Below are 18836 nucleotides of genomic sequence, written 5' to 3'. Positions count from 1 at the left end.
CTAGGTAACTTTCCCAAGGTCATACTTAACTAAGAAATGATAAGAGCTGACATTTGAATGTAGTCATTCTTGCCTTCAGTTTTCATCAATGCACTGTATAAATAAAACATTTTAGAAATTCAGAACTTAAATAGTTAGAGAATGGTTCATGGAGAATGCATATTTGAGCAGAACTTGACAAGATGGTGTGATTTCTGTGTGTGGAGTGGGGAAAGAGAGGTGCTTTTGGAGAGGGTAAATGTTGTATTCAAAAGCATTGAATGTACTGTTTACATGAGGAGTAAAATGAGTGGTTATCACCTAGTGGAGTATTTAAAATTAAACTAGAGACTTTGCAGTATAGTAGGTATGAACCCAAGCTTTGGAGTTGGACCTTAGTTCAAATCCTCACTGTGCTGTTTTCTACATTCGATGTGAGATCTTTGGCTAACCCTTCTGAACTTCATAGTTAATTGGTATAGCACATTTTAAGCACAGAATGGTGGTTTTGTTTTAATAAATTTTGTTACTAATTTATTTTAGTTAATTAATAGATTCACTGAATTTTTGGTGCTGTCTACACTTAAAATCTCAGTTGATTTATTCTAGAAATTGTTTGCTTAGATCTGTTCTGTGCTGTTTGCTTTTGTCAATTCACCTTTTCCCAAGTGACCTGTAAGGACTCCTGATGGGTGGGGGGAAAAAATACAGCCATGGCTGCTGTCTTGGCTCAGGCATTTTTTGGTGACTATACTGTCTAGGAAAGTATGTTTCTATTCATTTTCTGATTTCACTTCAATATCTAAGGGCAGACTCAGAAAGAAAGACTTAAGTTTTTTGTGTCTTTGTACTGTCCCCTGACCCCGACCCCACCTCCAGAATTCTTAGTAGCTTGAGTCTTAGAAAACTGATGGTGGGACACAACCATGTGCAGAACCTCCCAGTGCTGGTGGAGCACATCCCTCTTGAGGTGTTGGATATTCAGCATAACCTACTCACCAGGCTGCCAGATACCCTCTTCTCCAAGGCCTTAAAGTAAGTACTGTAGACTGTATTTAGAAGAGCAGAATCATTGGCTTTAACAAACAGCGTTGGCTTGTCATTGAGATGACCTTTGGAACTAGATCTACAGTGTTTACCTCATAGTCTAGCTATGGGTGGAGACGTTGGCACTTTTTATGAAGTGAAATATGAAACTTATGAGGAAGTAATCTTCAACTGGAAAGGTGAAATAACCATCAAATAACTTAAGTAGTTATGGTGTTGTAAACAGTTTCAAACAGATGGGGAAGGGTCAGGCTTTCATCTTAGAAAACAAATACAGTTATAACCTTTGAAGAGAAATTAGAATGTTCTGCTACAGCAGTCTTGGCAAATTTCAGCTTTTGCATTAGGAGAAAAGGACGTACTACTAAAGTTCATTTAGTTTTTGCTTCTGGCTTTACCGAGCTATCAGTAAGTTTCATTCTCTATTTGCAGCATTTTTTTACTATCTATTTTGAAAACTGCATTTAAAGGTAACGTTGTTTCAGAAGGTGCTATTTGCTTTCTTACTGTAAATTAACAATTAGATAATATGTCTTCTTATTTTAACACCCATAATCGGGTTTATCTAATGTGCATGTCACTGACCATTCAGTAAAAACTAGTTTTTAATTATAGCCTCCTGCAATATGGAGAAGGCAATATTGTCTCCAGTTTAGAAGTAGAGAACACAGAGATAAGCAGTAGTAATTTAACATAAGGCTACAGCAGTGATTTTCAACTGGTATGGCACGAGAATTTTTAAAACATGTAGTACCTATTCAGAGGTACTGACCTCTTTTTCCTTAGGCTGTCAAATAAAAAAAATGACAACAGCCAACACAACAATAGCCATCTGGTGTGAATGAATCAAAATCATACCTATTTTTTTGTTAGATTGACAAAATATATATTTTTTTGGTGTGCCACAGAGTTTCAGTAATTATCTTGTGTGTGCCATGAGATGAAAAAGGTTGAAAGTTGCTGGGTTACAGGAAACATAGAAAAAGCATTTAACTCACAAATGCCCGGCTTGTTTTTTGTCAGTTCATACATCTCAATACTTTTCGTTGGACTTAATAAAAAATCTTTGGAAATTCTAGAAAGTGTTTGAATATATAATATATACAATATATAAGTATAATTTGGCATTAGCCTTTCTGGGCTTAGTTTGGCAATATGTATATGAAAATCTTAAAGATACGTGTATCCTTTGACCCACAAGCGTTGTTTCTCGGAATTGTAGCCTAGAGAAATAATTGCCCCGGCTGGGTTCTCAGTTGGTTAAAGAATTGTCCCAATAGCCAAGGTTGCAGTTTCAGTCTCTGGTCAGGGTATATACATGATTCAACTAGAGGCCCTAACTGGTGTGACTCAGTGGATTGAGTGCTGGCCTGTGAACCAAAGGGTCGCCAGTTCGATTCCCAGTGTAGGGCACATGCCTGGGTTGCGGGCCAGGTCCCCAGCAGTGGGTGTGCAAGATGCAACCATACATTGATGTTTCTCTCCCTCTCTCTTCCTCCCTTCCCATCTCTAAAAATAAATAAATAAAATATTTTTAAAAACTAAAAAAAAAAAGGATTCAACCAATGAATGCATAAATACGTGGAACAACAAATTGATGTTTTTCTCCCTCCTTCCATCCCTCTCCCTCTCTCTCTTTGTCTCTCCCTCCTTCTAAAAGTCAATAAATAATTAAATAAATAAATAAAAGAAATAATTGGATAAGGATATGAAGGTACTTGTTACAATGTCTATAACAGCAAACAGTTGGAAACAGCCTATATGCCCATTATTAGGGGATTACAAGGATTTGGATAAATAAATAAGATGCTGTTAAAATCAGACAAAAATTTTTCTGAAGGGTGTCTTCTTAGTTTATATATTTGTGAACATGATACCCAACAGCACTCTTTTGGGGGACATACACATAGTAAAAGATGAAGCTAGGGTAGATTTCAGGACGCTACAGAAGCCCAGGACTACATCTAACCTTGTATTCTCAAATAGAGTACAGAATAAATGAATAAATAGAATAAGTGAAGTCAGATAGACTTGCATGAGTTGAATAAAAGGAACTTTGGTTGTGTAGAACCGATCAGGAAACTACCTGGAGAAAATTACTTTTGTCATGAGTTTTGGAGCATGTAATGGCAGTGTTCACTGCTGAGATGGCATGATGTTTTCTACACAAGGCAACAAATAACCATGAAGGAAGTGATGATTTGTGTGTGTTCTGTCAGCCTCAGATACTTGAATGCATCCGCAAATAGTCTGGAGTCTTTGCCATCGGCTTGTGCTGGGGAGGAGAGCCTGAGTGCCCTGCAGCTGCTCTATCTGACCAACAACCTCCTGACGGACCAGTGCGTGCCCGTCCTGGTGGGGCACCCGCACCTGCGAATCCTGCATCTTGCAAACAACCAGCTACAAACTTTTCCCGCAAGGTAGATGAATGTAAACTTTGGTCATTTCAGACAAATAACATGAATTCCACATGTCAGACTATATTGTAGCTGTCTTGCTGGGCCCTCTTGCTTTATGCTTGAGTGACTTACTGATGCTGTGATTCCACTAATTGAATGGGAAAATGTTTGTAACCAGTTGTTATGTATCAGTAACCAGAGAAGTTGTGGTTAAAGTGTCTTTAAATCTTAGTTGTAATTACCTAATAATGAATGGTCTGAGAATTTTTAACCTAGAAAAGTAGAGCCTTATGAAATAAATTAAATTCTGGAGTTAATTTTTCTTTTGTTAGCACTGTTTTATAAAATACTGTTGAGTTTATTAATTCATTATATACAGTTGACCCTTGAACAACATGGGGGTGACGGGGAACGAGCTGATCCCCATGCAGATGATATAATCCACATATAACTTTTGACCCTCCAGTCAGCCTTTTGCATATGTGGATTCAACCACCTGTGGATAAAAAGTAATATGTTTGATCTGTATTTGGGAAACCGTGATTAGGATGCGAAAACGCTGTTTCCCATCCACAGTTGGTTGAATCTGTGAATGGCAAACCTGTGGACATGAAGGGCCAAATGTACTTATTGAAAAAAATCAGCATATAAGCGGACAAGTGCAGTTCAAACTCATTTTGTTCAAGGTCAGCAGTGTATATATTGAATGCCTACTGTATGTCAAGTACTGTGTAAGTGCTGAGGAAGCAGTGGTAATTAAGTTACAGTCTCTATCCTCAAGGAACTTACCATCAAAATGGAGAAATAGACAAGTATATAGGCCATTGCAATGCAGTGTAGTAAATGTAGGGTGTTAAGGGTATATACAGGTAGCTAGCTGTACTGCACAGAGCCTGAAGGTGGGGTTGGCCTTCTGGAGGAAGAGATGAATGGCAGTTAGTCAGCCTCCACCTATAAGGAGACATAAGAGAGACCTTTAATGTGGTCAAAGTTTTAAACAGTGTCAGTAGAAAAATAAATATCTTCCAAGATACATTTGATACAATTCGATACCAGAAAAACCCATCTATACATGAAAGTAATATTAAAACTCCTGTTTTGAAAAAAACTTAAAAAAAAAGAGAAATGTTTGATACATAATTTGATTGAAAACAAAACTATATATTTTAGTTCTAATTTTATTTTATAAAATGTGATAAAACTCTCAGCAAAACTGATAGCATTATAACTTCTGTGAGTGCTTATGAAATGAGGTAGTTAGAGCTTATAAAGGACAAGCAGGGTAAACTTGACTGCTTCCTAGAAAGAATTTAAATGGTGGCTTTTAAAGTGAATGCAGAACCTTAATTTCAGGCTGTGATAGGTCTATTGAAATCCTTTGAGATTAATTCGGTTGGCCCCACATATCATTATATAAAGTGAAAATGACAGACCACTGACAAGTTAAATTGGTTTATGAAGGTGTTGGGAGATACCAGGTTGAATACTCTGACTCTACCTAATTCCACCTAATTTGATGACACTTTTATTGTTGGAGAGGTCAAAAACAGGTGGATATAAAACTTAAAACATATTAAAAATATAAAATATGAAGTTAAAAGTAAAGACAAGAATGAACAGGAGATCATACAAAATTAGAGTACTCTGAATTGAGATAATAAAACTAAATTAAATTTAGGAGCAGTACATTAAAGAAAATGTATGTTCTGTACTGAATAATAAATCCACTGCTAGGTCGTCTCCTAAACAGTGTTATAATCGCACAGGCAGAATCCAGATCTTTGGTTTCTTCTGCACTGTCTTCAGAATCTAGCACAGTTCTGGGTGCCCTGTAACAGACTGAGATAGGAACACTAAGGCAGAAAGATCCAAGCAGGGAGTGGTATGAGAGAATAGCATGAGATTCGGATGTGGAACACTTTTAAAATATATTGTTGTTTTAAAAAAGCAAATTATAAAACATATAATGTAGCATCATTTCTTAATTTGAAAAAACAGTTTAATGCATTAACAAGAACAAGAATACTCTCCACCAAAATGTCTTTAGCGATCTTTGGTAGTGGGATTAGAAGTTTATTTTCCTGACTGTTTCTTTTTTCAGTGAATATATACTACTATTGTAATAAAAAGAAAACAGTTTTAATTTACTGTAAAAAGTATTTATGGCTTTTCTAGCAATAGAAATTTTTTATGATATGTTACATGAAAAAGGCAGGATATGAATTTTATGTAAAATACGCATATGAAAAGTTAGGAAATTCAGCAAAATAAGAATAATTCATTCCGATTGGTGGAATTATTGATTTGTTTTCTATATTTTCTAAATGTTCTCTACATGTTACAGCAGTTTATAATTTTTTAAATCAGTAAATAAAAAGAAATTCAGAGCAACTTGTAATAATCTAGATAAAGGTGTTAGGCAATCTTAAGATATTTTGCTTATTGTGGAGAAAGCTTTGCTCAGTCCAGCAGAACAATGTGAATCACTTATCTAGCACAGCACTGTATGTATAATAAAAACTCAATAAAATGTTTAGCAAATATGGATTATGTTATGAGTAGGTAACTATAGAAATATAAAACTGAAAGGACTTCTGGTAATGATTTAGTACAGCTTCTTTTATAGCTGAGGATATTGGTATAAACTGACATTAACTAATGTAATGTAGTATTTTGCAACTAGTTAGTGACAAAGCAGGTACCACAGTTAATTTACCAACTCTAGGCTGATGCTGATTCAGCTGCTTCCTATAAGTCACAAAATAGGAAGCTGTTCATACCCACAAGATCCAACAGCTGTAAGAGAAGAAAGGGAAGCTTCGGTCCCTGAAAACACAGAGAAGAGAGGCAGATTAGGCTGAGATTTAGCAGGAGCAGTCACCTTGGTGAATGCATCCCTTTTCTGGTGTCTGATTTCATTATGACCAGTCATCTGGCAGTGGACCAGGTCGCCTCTGTAATCTGACTGCTATAAAACTTGTTTGGCAGCTCCTTTTGGGTGCAGCATGATATATTGTTGTTTCTTTTTCAGCAAACTAAATAAATTGGAGCAATTGGAGGAACTGAATCTAAGTGGCAACAAGCTTAAAACCATTCCCACGACCATAGCGAACTGCAAAAGGTTGCACACCCTTGTCGCACACTCTAACAACATCAGCATTTTCCCAGAAATACTGCAGTTGCCTCAGATCCAGGTACTTGATGGGCTGGAATGATGTTCCTCTGGGGGCAGTGGCAGGAGTGTGAATGAGATTGCTCTCATAAGGAAGAAGGAAGTGGCAGTTAGAGATCACAGTATATTTAGTGGATTCCTGGGAAGAGATTATGTCCTTGGAGCATATAGTAGGAGATTGAGTGTAGGGAATTAAGAATTAACTACCTGTGATGTATTTTCTTTTGACTTCTCCATTTTCCTCTCAGTTTGTGGACCTAAGTTGCAATGACTTGACAGAAATCCTAATTCCAGAGGCTCTGCCTGCTACCTTACAAGATCTTGACCTGACTGGAAATACAAATCTGGTTCTGGAACACAAGACGCTGGACACATTTAGGTAAGAAAAATTTTGAAAATGAATCCCCATGTGCCTCGTCCCACCAGCCACGTATTGGTCTTCTTAAGGACTGTGGAGATCTTGATTGTTTAAAGGAATAGAATGGTTGAAGCAATAAGGCCCCTTGGTTCTCTACTTTGATTCAGTTATGGATGAATGTTCTGTCCATCCATGTAAACATTCTAGTCCATTTATATTAGAACTCAGCATCATGGCCATTGCACAGCTACACACTGATTATCTTTATATGGCAGGCATGGGCAGATGTTTTGGGTGGCACAGATCACATTACATTACAACATGTAAGGGACAGTGCAAGCTCATTCATGTACCAAGACCTAACTGTGTCAAAATACTTAAAATAAGTAGACAGTTGGTTGAAACTTTGAAATCTTTGTTATGCTTAGTTTTCATTGAAATGAATAGTATCAGTTTTAACAACATCTGGCCCCGATTTCTTCCTCCTACCCTTTTCCTTTCCTCTTTGTCTAGTGGGTCAGCACACCACTTTCAGTTATTCTCTCTGGAAATGAATCTTTGTTAACAGGCTATTTTATAAAAACATATATTATTGTTGGGACAGTTTTTGTAAAATACAGAAGCATGCATGGTTTAATCTTTCCTTCCTCCACTTCCCACAGCCATATCACAACCCTGAAAATTGATCAGAAACCTTTGCCAACCACTGATTCTACAGTTACATCAACTTTCTGGAGCCATGGACTGGCGGAGATGGCAGGTCAGAGGAATAAGTGAGTATCATGGCCATGGAGACTGAGAAAGAAAAAAGGCAGCCCCTGACATCTGGAAACTGATCTCATGCTAAAAGCAGGGCTGTGTTCTCCCGTTGCACATTAACAAATCACAGAATGTCAGCATCAGATCAGATCCCTTTGAAACCATGATCCAGTGAGACAGAAACAAGATGCATGTGCAGGCCACAAAATACTAAATGCTCTCTCTCATCCCTAAAATAGGTGACTACCACTTTCTGGGTACCAAGTACAGATTTATCCTTGTGTTACTCTTTTCCTATACATAAGATTTATTGAGCTACCCAACCATAGAAATGGCTATGCTTTCTGACAGCACCCAATCTAGTATGATCACCCCTTCATTAGACCTTCTCCAAAATGACCCAGCCAAAGCCCAGATCCTGTGCTAGGTTTTGCAACACCCATTACCTGTACACCCCAGAGCTCCATGATGTGCATTCTCCCCTGCTGCAAGGCACACTAAATCCAACTGGTTCAACCGCAGGTGTGCTCCTGGGGGTGGTCTCTGGCTGGCGCTGACAATGCTAGTCCTTAATTACTACTAAGAGAAAATATTTCATCTTTCCAGCTTTAGGCAGTGTTGCAAAGCTAATGTGTACTGCCTATAAATATGGCTGAAAGTCCCCATTTCTTATAACATTTACTCTTTCAAATACTGCTTAATTTTCTAACACGTTTTCATGTGTTTTTCTCTACCTTCAACTAGTACTCACTTTTTAAAAGAAGGCTCCCCAGAGATAATCCTTTTACCAGTAATTTTCTTTGATGTTTGTGTTTCTTATATGTCTGTAATAGGCTGTGTGTATCTGCGCTAGCTGTGGATAACTTTGCAGAGGGGGTTGGAGCTGTGTATGGCATGTTTGATGGGGACCGAAATGAGGAGCTCCCTCGCCTACTCCAGTGCACCATGGCAGATGTGCTTTTGGAAGAGGTACAGCATTCAACAAATGATACAGTGTTCATGGCGAACACCTTCTTGGTATCTCACAGGTAAGCAGGTGGGTTGAATAATCCCTAACTGAGTTCTACTTTTGGAAAATAAATCTCACTAAGCCAGAATATCAGGGTCTAAATTATAGGGACAGGATCAAGATGAAACTGTGCTCCTTCTGCCCTGACTATTCTTTCTACATCAGCGTGAAATATGAGGGTTTTGATTCTTTTAAGTATAGTCAGTGTTGAAATGGAACAGCCAGGAGCCCAAACAGGTTTTCTCTCTTTATAACACAAAGCAAAGAGGTTGGGAAAGGAGTCTATTTTTCAGCAATAGAATTGAGCCAGGAACTTGGCAAAATAAAGGATTTAAGAAAGAGAACTCAGTTTATGAAGTACCACCTGAGAGCCGGACACTGTACCAAGCATTTCTCATACCATATCTTTAATTTTCAAAAGAAGCCAAAGAGGTGGGTATTTTATCAAAAAATTTCTCAGAGAAATAACTTGCTAAGGATCTATCTATAGCCAGTAAATGGCAAAGCTAGAATTTGAAACCAGGTCTTTTGATAGCATCTGCTCTGTGCTTATTAGTATCGTGTACTAAGTGCTGGGGGATGGTTGCCAAGTATATGGAAGAAATGCAAGGAAAATTATAGTCCTTCCTTTAAGGAATTTACAACATAAATGAGTGGTTCTCAATGTGTTGTTCTGGGACAGTAGCCTCAGCAGCCTCAGCATCATAGGAAACTTGTTAGAAATGCGAGCTATTGGGCCAGTCCCTTTCTGCTGAATGAGAAATTCTGGGGGTGGGCCCTGCAGCCTGTGTTTTAACAAATTCTCTAGGTGATTCTGATGCCTTAAAGTTGAAACCACTGACGTGTAGGCCATTGTGGTCTCTGGTCAGTCACAAAGAGAAGGAGCAGAGAAAGATGTACCTTCACTAGCTCCTGTAACGTCACCCTTTGCGTGAAATGCCATTACTTAGTGAGCTAAGATTGGAAGGCACAGTGCTCTTCAGCATCATCACCTATAACAAAAGACAGCCTTCAGGTGGTTAAAAGTGAGGCTGGGTCACAGTCACATGGTAGGAGAACAAGGAAATCATGGACATAAAGTACTGCCGCTTTCTTCTAAAACTAGCTACCATGTTTTCATTTTCTTTTTGTTCCAAACAGGAAATTAGGGATGGCTGGTCAGAAGCTGGGCTCCTCTGCCCTTCTTTGTTATATCCGCCCTGATACTGCTGATCCAACAAGTAGCTTTAGCTTGACAGTGGCCAACGTTGGCACATGCCAGGCAGTCCTGTGCCGAGATGGGAAACCAGTGCCCCTCTCTAAAGTCTTCAGCCTGGAACAGGATGCGGAGGAGGCCCAAAGGATAAAGGACCAAAAAGCCATCATAACAGAGGTGAGTCTCACTCTCCACCAGTTATTTCTACTCCCCCAGTCTAGTACACAGAGGCGGTGGAGGTCCACTTCCTCCTGTCAAGCCTTGTAAATTGTATCCGGGCCAGATAATAGTACTAGAGGAACATCTAATGAGCAGCTAATGACCAGCAAAGAGAAAAAGCAAATTAATTAGAAGGAAAATCCAAATTTGATCCTTTAGATCAGTGATTTTCAATCTTTTTCATCTCATGACACACATGAACTAATTACTAAAATTCTGTGGCACACCAAAAAATACATTTTTTGCCAGTCTGTCAAAAAAATAGGTATAATTTTGATCCATTCACATTGGACAGCTATTGTTGTATTGGCTTGTCTTTTTTTTTTTTTTTTTTTAATTTGACAGTCTAAGGGAAAAGAGGTCAGTGCCCCTGACTGGATAGATAGTCAGGTATTACATGTTTTAAAAACTCTTGCAGCACATCAGTTGAAAATCACTGCTTTAGATGTATAGCTAGCATATAAAATGAATGTAAATGTCCTCCTTGGTTATTTCCAAACACAAGAGGAATAAAATGTTCTGTGGATTGACATCCTACTGTGAAATGCAAAGTTTCAAAATATTTTTTCTGTTAAATTGTATTTGGTTTGTATGCTTGGGCGGTTTTTGTTTGTTTGTTTTTTAATAACGAAGCATCAGTATATCTACTATTTTACAGCTTTTCTTCTGTTTTAGAAATTAGCGTAACATTTTTGGTTTCAAAGAGACTAGCAATTACATGTGAACCTTGTTTACTGCAAAGCAGAATTCTGTTCAGATCTTTTGGCCATTTTTAATAGGTTTGTTTCTTTATGGTTGAGCTTTAAGAGTTCTCTGAATTTTGGATGCAAGTTTTTACCAAATATGTTTTGCAAATATTTTCTCCCAGTCTTTGGCTTTTGCAGAAAAGTTTTTAGTTTTAATGAAGTCCCACTTATTTTCCTTTCATGGATTGTGTTTTTGTTGTGTATCTAAAAATTAATTGGCAAACCCAAGGTCACTTAGGGTTCTTTTTAATGTGTTATATCCTCTAGGAGTTTTGTGCTGTACGTTTAGTAAATCTGATGTGTTTTGAATTTTTGTGAAAGGTGTAAGCTCCATGTCTAGGTTCTTTTTCTTCTCCTTGCATTTGAATGTCAGTTGTTGAAGCAGCATTTGTCAAATAGGCTGTCTTTGGTCCATTGAATTGCCTTTGCTCCTTTGTCAAAGATCAGTGGACTGTGTGTGTGTGGGTGCGTTTCTGAGCCATCCTGTAAGAATTCTGAAAAGGACAATGTTAGATTTTATCCAAGGAAGCACAGAACCAAAAACTGTATCATTATGATGTAGTTGATACTGTGAATATTCTGGAACTGTGAGGCATTTGCTTTAGGAATGTCTTTCAGTCAAAACAAATGAAAGATAAAAGATAACTTTTTGTTTGATTAGTCTATTTTTACAGAATTTAGTGTTGTTTCAGTTCTTGGGGGAGGGTCCTGGACAAGTAGGAAATATTTTTATAAATGTTATTTTAACCACAGATATTTATTGTTTGCTTATTATAATCACCATGAAAGTGCTTTTATTTCCATTTTACAGTTGAGGAGAATAAAATTGAGTGTTTATGACAAATTCTGATAAATGAGAGAGCCAGGATTTTTCACCTAGAGAATAACTGCAAATATGAAATAAATATATCAATGGCTTTAGAGGTTTTGCTTGGTTTTGTCTTGAAAAGAAATAAGTCTAAAAGTATCTGGCAGATGAATATTCCCAACATAAAACTAGGGTTATTCCTTTTCCTCCAAGTTTAGAATTATATCAGTTATGACTTGATCTGCTATTTACTTTTGGTACAATCCTTACCGAGTAGGTAAATTTGCTACAGATTTCACTTTCCTTTTCTAGGCTAAATATCTTTAGAAATTATTTAATGCTTTAGCTGCAAAGATTCCCTTAGCTATTTAATATCTTCTTGAATCTTTTTGGTCCCAACTGTGCCTTTCAATGAGAAATAATTTTTAATGACCCATTTGTTTTGGCTTCTGAGAATACTAGTGATGCCCATTGTTTTTCTAACAGATGTTTCTCTATTTAAAGACATGCTGAGGCCTATACTTCACTTTAGAGCAAATATCTTTTGAGATTGAGGTGCCTTTTGGCCACTTAATTTTAATTGGTTTTAACATCAGTCCTCTGCACTATTTAGCATAATTACCGTATGATATTTTGTCCTTTTAGAATTTTAGACATTTATTTTTGTACATCCATTAAAAATGACACAGATCCTAGGAAAGATCATATAACGTCAGTTCTGTTTTATTGTAGAGCTCTAAGTATTGTGACCTAGAAAGATACAAACGATACGTCATTGTTGCTTGTTTTTCAAAATTTTCGTTCTGCTGTCTCTAGGATAACAAAGTGAATGGGGTAACCTGCTGTACCCGGATGCTGGGCTGTACATACCTCTATCCTTGGATCCTCCCCAAGCCCCACATATCTTCCACTACCCTTACCATTCAAGATGAGTTGCTGATTCTGGGAAACAAAGCATTGTGGGAACACTTGTCATATACAGAAGCTGTCAGTGCAGTGCGTCATGTACAAGATCCATTAGCAGCTGCCAAGAAGTTGTGCACATTAGCCCAGAGCTATGGCTGTCAGGACAATGTGGGGGCTATGGTGGTTTATTTGAACATTGGTGAGGAAGGCTGCACTTGTGAAATGAATGGGCTCAGCCTCCCAGGTCCTGTGGGATTTGCTTCAACTGCCATCAAGGACCCTCCCAAGCCAACCACTCCTTCCTCCAGCAGTGGTATCGCCTCTGAGTTCAGCAGCGAGATGTCCACTTCAGAGGTGAGCAGTGAGGTGGGATCCACTGCTTCTGATGAACATAACACTGTTGGCCTGGAGGCCGGCTTGCTTCCAAGGCCAGAGAGGCGCTGTAGCCTCCATCCAACACCCACCTCTGGGGTTTTTCAGCGCCAGCCTTCTTGTGCGACTTTTTCAAGTAACCAGTCTGACAATGGCCTGGACAGTGATGATGACCAACCTGTTGAAGGGGTCATAACAAATGGCAGCAAGGTAGAAGTGGAAGTAGATATCCACTGTTGTAGGGGAAGAGATCTTGAGAACTCGCCCACTCTCACAGAGAAGTCTCCTGCCCCATGTCCTGAGGAACATGGGAGAGGATTATTTTTTGGGATCCGAAGGCAGAACAGTGTGAATAGTGGCATACTTCTGCCCATGAGCAAGGACAAGATGGAGTTACAGAAGTCTCCCTCCACTTCCTGTCTCTATGGAAAGAAACTCTCCAATGGCTCTATTGTACCCCTAGAAGACAGCTTGAATCTCATTGAAGTGGCCACAGAAGCACCCAAGAAGAAAACTGGCTATTTTGCTGCCCCCACTCAGCTAGAGCCAGAGGATCAGTTTGTCATACCTCGTGACCTAGAAGAAGAAGTGAAGGAGCAAATGAAGCAACACCAGGAAAGCAGGCCCGAGCCTGAGCCCAATGAAGAGGATCGGACCGAGCTCCCGGAGGAGTTTGACACAGCACTGTAATCCCTCCCCGGGAGTCCCGGTGTCAGGGAAGGCTGTGTAGCATGGGGGTAGGAGACCCTTCCGGAGGCACTTTGCCTCTGCATTTCTAAACCATAGATGAGGGGGTTAGAACTTGGAGCTAAAAATGGTGAGAGCTATCAGGGTCTTGCTCCGGATAAGCTAGTAAACACCATCAGTGTTAAGTTTTACATTTAACCTGCATTGGAATTCCCAGAGTTACTGGGAAGAAAGCAGATGTTGCTCTGTATGTCCTACCACCTGCCATTAACCCTTTCTCTCCTAGGATAATTTTGAGAATTTGCCTGCCTGGGCAGGAAAGGGACTCTTTCTGTGGAGGAAAATAACTGAAGATAATTCCCTTTACCGATTGCTGCTGATGGATCTCTGTGACAGAGAAATCACCTTATGTCTCACCCTAACTGATGGGATGTGATGTAACTAGTCACATGGCTTTTCATTCTTCTCTACGAGAATACAGCCTATCGAAATGATGTTTATTGGAAATGTAGAACCAATCAGATAATTTATGTATGTAATGTAATGAGAGCACTTTTCATTGACTGTGAACTTTTTATTTTCGAATCTGCACTCGAGCCAATCTTCTTAGAGGCAGCCCAGCACCTTTGTCCACAGGTAGAATGATCATCCGGTGTTGGAGCCTTCTGTGAGGGTACCAGGAAGGGCCCTGGGAAACTGATTTAATTTTTGGATGTCAGACTGTGAAAGCTCCTGAGAAACTTTGGGGGATGAAGATGAGAAAGGAGTGAAGACTAAAACTACTTCCCCCAAATCACAAAAAGAGAAAAATCCCTTGACAGATGTGACACCCACTACGAATTTCCCAGCAGATCACAAGCGAGGCATTTGGAGATTGGCCTCTTCATAACATGTAGTGGAGTTGGCAGCCACCCTGCTAGTATGTAGGGCTGAGGCGAATGCTGCTCACAGCCAGGTAACCTTGAGTTAGAACAAATGACCCTGAACAGACTGAGGCTGAATGAGAACAGAATGGCTGGAGCTCGAGGGTCAGACAGATTCCTTCTCTTACTCTAGAGCTTAGGGATGGTTTTCTAAAATGTGCAAGAGAGTTGAGAGTTCACCTCTTTAATGTTTAACAGAGTACTCCCCTGAAAACTGCTTATCCACGTCACGTGGTTTGAGAGTACTGGGTTCAATTACTAATATAAGAAAGAATTAAGAAGGTCATAAGCTCACAGAAAACCTGGTTTACTGTAATTTTTTTTGCACATTCCATGTAATCCTAGTAAAATGCAATTCCATATTTCTGTTCTGTTTCCTTTTCCATTAGAGTATTTACTTAGGAAAGTGAATTCCTATTTATTCCTACAAAATTTGACACTGCTTGATTTTACCCAATGGAGAACATGCTTTGAATTTCTAGAATACTTTCACAATTAAAAAGATAGTAGAGTAAAACCATTTTTAATTCATTTCATGAGAAATAAAATGTTAAAGATATGGTTGATGTATACATTAAATATATGGGTTTTGTTTTTGGGTTTTTTTTTTTTGGGTTTTTGTTAAAGCAGTAGTAGAAAAACAGGTGACCTGTCCACAAATGGTGGTTCATTACGTATCTTCACCTTTTCAGGGGCCCCATACCCATGTGTGTGTTTTGGTGGGGTACACTCTTGGGGGATTCCATACACTTTGATGACTGTCTAAGTTCAACCATCAAGAATCTGAATTTGAGTCCCCAAATTGTCAGGAACACTTGACTTCTCTGTGTCAAACTACTGGTCGGCTACTGCAGAATTTTAGAACTCAGGTCATGATATGAAGTGGGGAACATAGTGGTTCATACAAAGTTTTAGGTGCTGTTAGAAGGATGGGAACAAGAGTGTGTTGCTGCCTTATTTTTATGTGGGGGGCGGGGAGTGAAGGAAAAGTAAAAATGAAGGAAACACCCAAGATAATAGTGATGGGTGATGTAAAACATCCTCCTACCCAGACAACAGAAACTTTCAGTTGCAAAATAGTGATGTCTAGAAAAGAAAGTTGTTAGGAATATACCATTTTAATAGTATAGTCTCTCAAAGTTTTTCCTTTACCTATGAACTCTTTTCTTGTCTTCTTGTTTCCCACCCTTCTTATTGGAACCACCACAAAACCCAGTTCTGAAACGACTTTATCAGAAGTAAATGTATTTACTTTTTAGTCAGAAGAACTCTAAAATTCCAGATGTTCTGTGTAGTAGATGTATTTTCAGGAAACATTAAGTTGTATTGGAAACCTTCAATATAGGCTATACCAAAACTAATTACTCTTTTTTTATAACTTCTCTAATTCATTTTCTTTTATAATTGCTCTGTATTGAAACAGAGGGTAAAAAGGCCATAGCCCATTACCAAAAATATACAGAATCTTTTGACCTATGAGGTCGTTTACAGTCGTTGTGTGAATTGATTAGACTGTCAGGTGGTGAAAGACAGGAATCTGTCTCCAGGTGAATGTAACCTACTTCTTAGGACTTTCCCAGAGGATGTGTTCCCCAGGCGGGCAGAGTACCACTGATCTCTCATCCAGAGATGCTGGCCTCTGCATGATTCTCAGGTCTCTGTGTGTCCCTCCCATTTAATAGAAAAGTGTAAGAGAATTTCTGAAAGAACATCACTCCTGCTTATGGGAGCAGTTCAGCAGTCGTATGGAAGAAGGAAAAATACACGAGTCTTGGCAGCCATGGTATTCTTTAATCCAAATGAATTGGGAATATATTTGAATGCTGATATATTGTAAAACTACCATGCTACCATAGAGTGACTGAATTACCACTCCAAATAAAGTGAAGGCTTTGTTATACTACTGTAGAGTGTATGTGTGCAATAAGTTTATGAGTTCATTTTCCTGGTGTATAGAGGAGCCAACACGAGCAGCTTGGTAATCATTGGGTGCTACTATAATTGCTTGTAGTGAATGCTGTTTTTCAGGAGATGGAGCCAGTTAGTTAGGTTTGGCTGATCTACTGAATAATAAATGATGCTCTTCTTTTCATATAGACCTTCAGCAAAAGCAGGTACTTGGAAGCCATGGGCTCACCTCTATCTACTCAATAATCATTAATGAAGAGACCTCCATAAGGGAGCACTTGGCTGTTATTGATAAATGTATCAATTATTAAATAGTCTCCAAGCCATTCAGTGATGTCTGCAGCATCACTATAGAACTGTGTTGTGTTACTTTTTTACTTCCCTCTGAGTGGGTCTTTTCAGACTCCCCCAATCACAGAGGCAAGTTAATCTTTCTCTCCAGTTAGTGACTTTGCCCCGTAGCTGGATAAGCACTTCCTAGGTTGACAAAAGCAGCTACCGTAAGTCCTGCTCTGTTTCCTTCATTTGGTGATCATTCAATCACACATAAGCTCCTCGTATTCCAAATTCCATGCACTACTCCCAGATGCTGTAGGGTTCTCTCTCACTGTTGCCAATGGATGTCATCCAAACAGTGAGTTCATATCTTGCGGTTTTGTGCAATCATTGTCGTATTGTAGTTATCCTAAGACTCATTATAGTGTATTTTTGATATTTTTGAAATGTGTTAAATTTTTTAATTCAATAATATGAGCCAGAGCATGTTGCAGCAAATCTATTGTTTGTAAAAAATGACAATAATAATAAATAAAATAAAATGGAATCTTTTTCATGGCTTTGTTTTAAAGTGGAATACCTGTTATTTTATAAATACTTTATTTTAGCATGAAACTGTAATTTTCTCTAACTTGTATGTAGAATTAGTTTCTTAACCAAAAACACCATTAGACTTTTTTCTGCTTCTTGCTTTAGGGGAAGATAACAAATGAAATCACATTCCATGACACTCTATGAAGCTATGAGTTAAGGGCAGAATAAATATTTTTATCACCTTTTAAGCTGAAATAGCAATAAAGATTTTTTTTTATGTTAAGAAACATTATATTCTGACTTGGTTTATATGTTTTTTTCAAACACAAAGACAAAACATGGTCCTTATTTACATGCAGGTGATTAGCTGACTAGAGGAAACTTGATTGTAAACAATCTACGACTCCCCTTAAACAAACCTTGGAGTTAATGATGACAGAGGAGCTAAGTGGATAATCTGGCCACCATGTTTCATATAATGTCATCATGACTTTGGTATTACAACTTCAGACATAGTGGTGGGGTTTGGCCCATAAAATACTTATAATCTGGGCAAGCCTCTAAATTGTTCCTCTTCTTCCCCCATTGATTGCCTCCCAAATCTCTGGACTTCAAGCAAGATTACCTACCTCTCACTCCAAATAAAATCCATGTTGAAGTCATATTTCTGGCTTCCGTCTTATTAGAACAAACGTTTTGAGAAGTTGCACCTTCAATGCACTGGGTTCAGAACCATCTACTCTAATACCTCAGTTCCCATGAGAGACATACCTCCCAATTCCAGGGTGGCAAAGGTGAAATTCTCTGTGTGTCCTTTGCTTCGTGTAACATCAGTTCCCTGGTAGACTGAAGGCCACGAGAGTACATTAGTCACAGCACATTCCAGGGTGGGATTCACTGGGTCCTGAGTTTTTCCTCTGCTGTTCAGAAGCTTTGAATTGAGGCAAGTTAACCTCTCCAAGATTAAATGGAAATAATAGTATCTCTTAAGATGTGAGCTTAAATGAGATGATGCAAAATGCTTCCTTAGCTCAGTAGCGGATCTGGCACATAGTGAGCAGTCAGCAAAATGGTCAGCTATTGGATAAACCACTTAACCTTGAACTTCTGTCTCCTCACCTGTAAAATGCAAATGATAAATTTTGACCTGCCTCCCCAAGTGGTAGGAAATAAGACATGGTTGGAAACTGCAGATGTCAGGTGTTGTGATTACAGAGATTGATGGGCTCCAATCACTTGAGAGGCGCTCAGTCTTGGGAGCAGTGTCACAGCTAAGCCTGGGCACAAGGTTGGTGTCATACAGGCCAAAGTCCTCATTTTATCAAGCATGACTCGGACACGGGACATGCTTCAGGGAATAAGTGCTAGGTAAGAATAGTGTGTGGGAGGGAATGGGTGGTTTGATTTTTGCTGCCGTTGAACTTTTTGTCTACCATTCAATGGAAACGGGGGGGCTGAGGGGGATAGAGTGGAAGCGCCTTTCTGTGGTTTGTATTTTAACCTAGCGATGTAGCTTTCTAGTTGGTTAGCTTCCTCCAA

The 18836-nt window shown here is 38.8% G+C and overlaps 1 protein-coding gene across 1 annotated transcript in view; it reads left to right on the top strand.

The window, feature by feature from the left end:
* Positions 1-17337, top strand: part of PHLPP2 (PH domain and leucine rich repeat protein phosphatase 2) — a 67891-nt gene extending 50554 nt beyond the window's left edge. Inside the window, exons 12-19 of the mRNA XM_054579221.1 lie at positions 859-1014; positions 3246-3446; positions 6457-6619; positions 6846-6976; positions 7618-7728; positions 8548-8742; positions 9864-10095; positions 12508-17337. Of these exons, the coding sequence (XP_054435196.1) occupies positions 859-1014; positions 3246-3446; positions 6457-6619; positions 6846-6976; positions 7618-7728; positions 8548-8742; positions 9864-10095; positions 12508-13659 (2341 nt within the window). The 3' untranslated portion in view covers positions 13660-17337. The remainder of the gene's footprint in view (positions 1-858; positions 1015-3245; positions 3447-6456; positions 6620-6845; positions 6977-7617; positions 7729-8547; positions 8743-9863; positions 10096-12507) is intronic.
* The last annotated feature ends 1499 nt before the right edge of the window (positions 17338-18836 follow it).

The sequence above is a fragment of the Pteronotus mesoamericanus genome, unplaced genomic scaffold (assembly GCF_021234165.1).
Source record: "Pteronotus mesoamericanus isolate MK-2021 breed Mesoamerican mustached bat unplaced genomic scaffold, CSHL_Meso_final contig_52, whole genome shotgun sequence".
In the NCBI taxonomy this organism is placed as follows: domain Eukaryota; kingdom Metazoa; phylum Chordata; class Mammalia; order Chiroptera; family Mormoopidae; genus Pteronotus; species Pteronotus mesoamericanus.
This window is presented reverse-complemented; position numbering and strand designations above follow the sequence as displayed.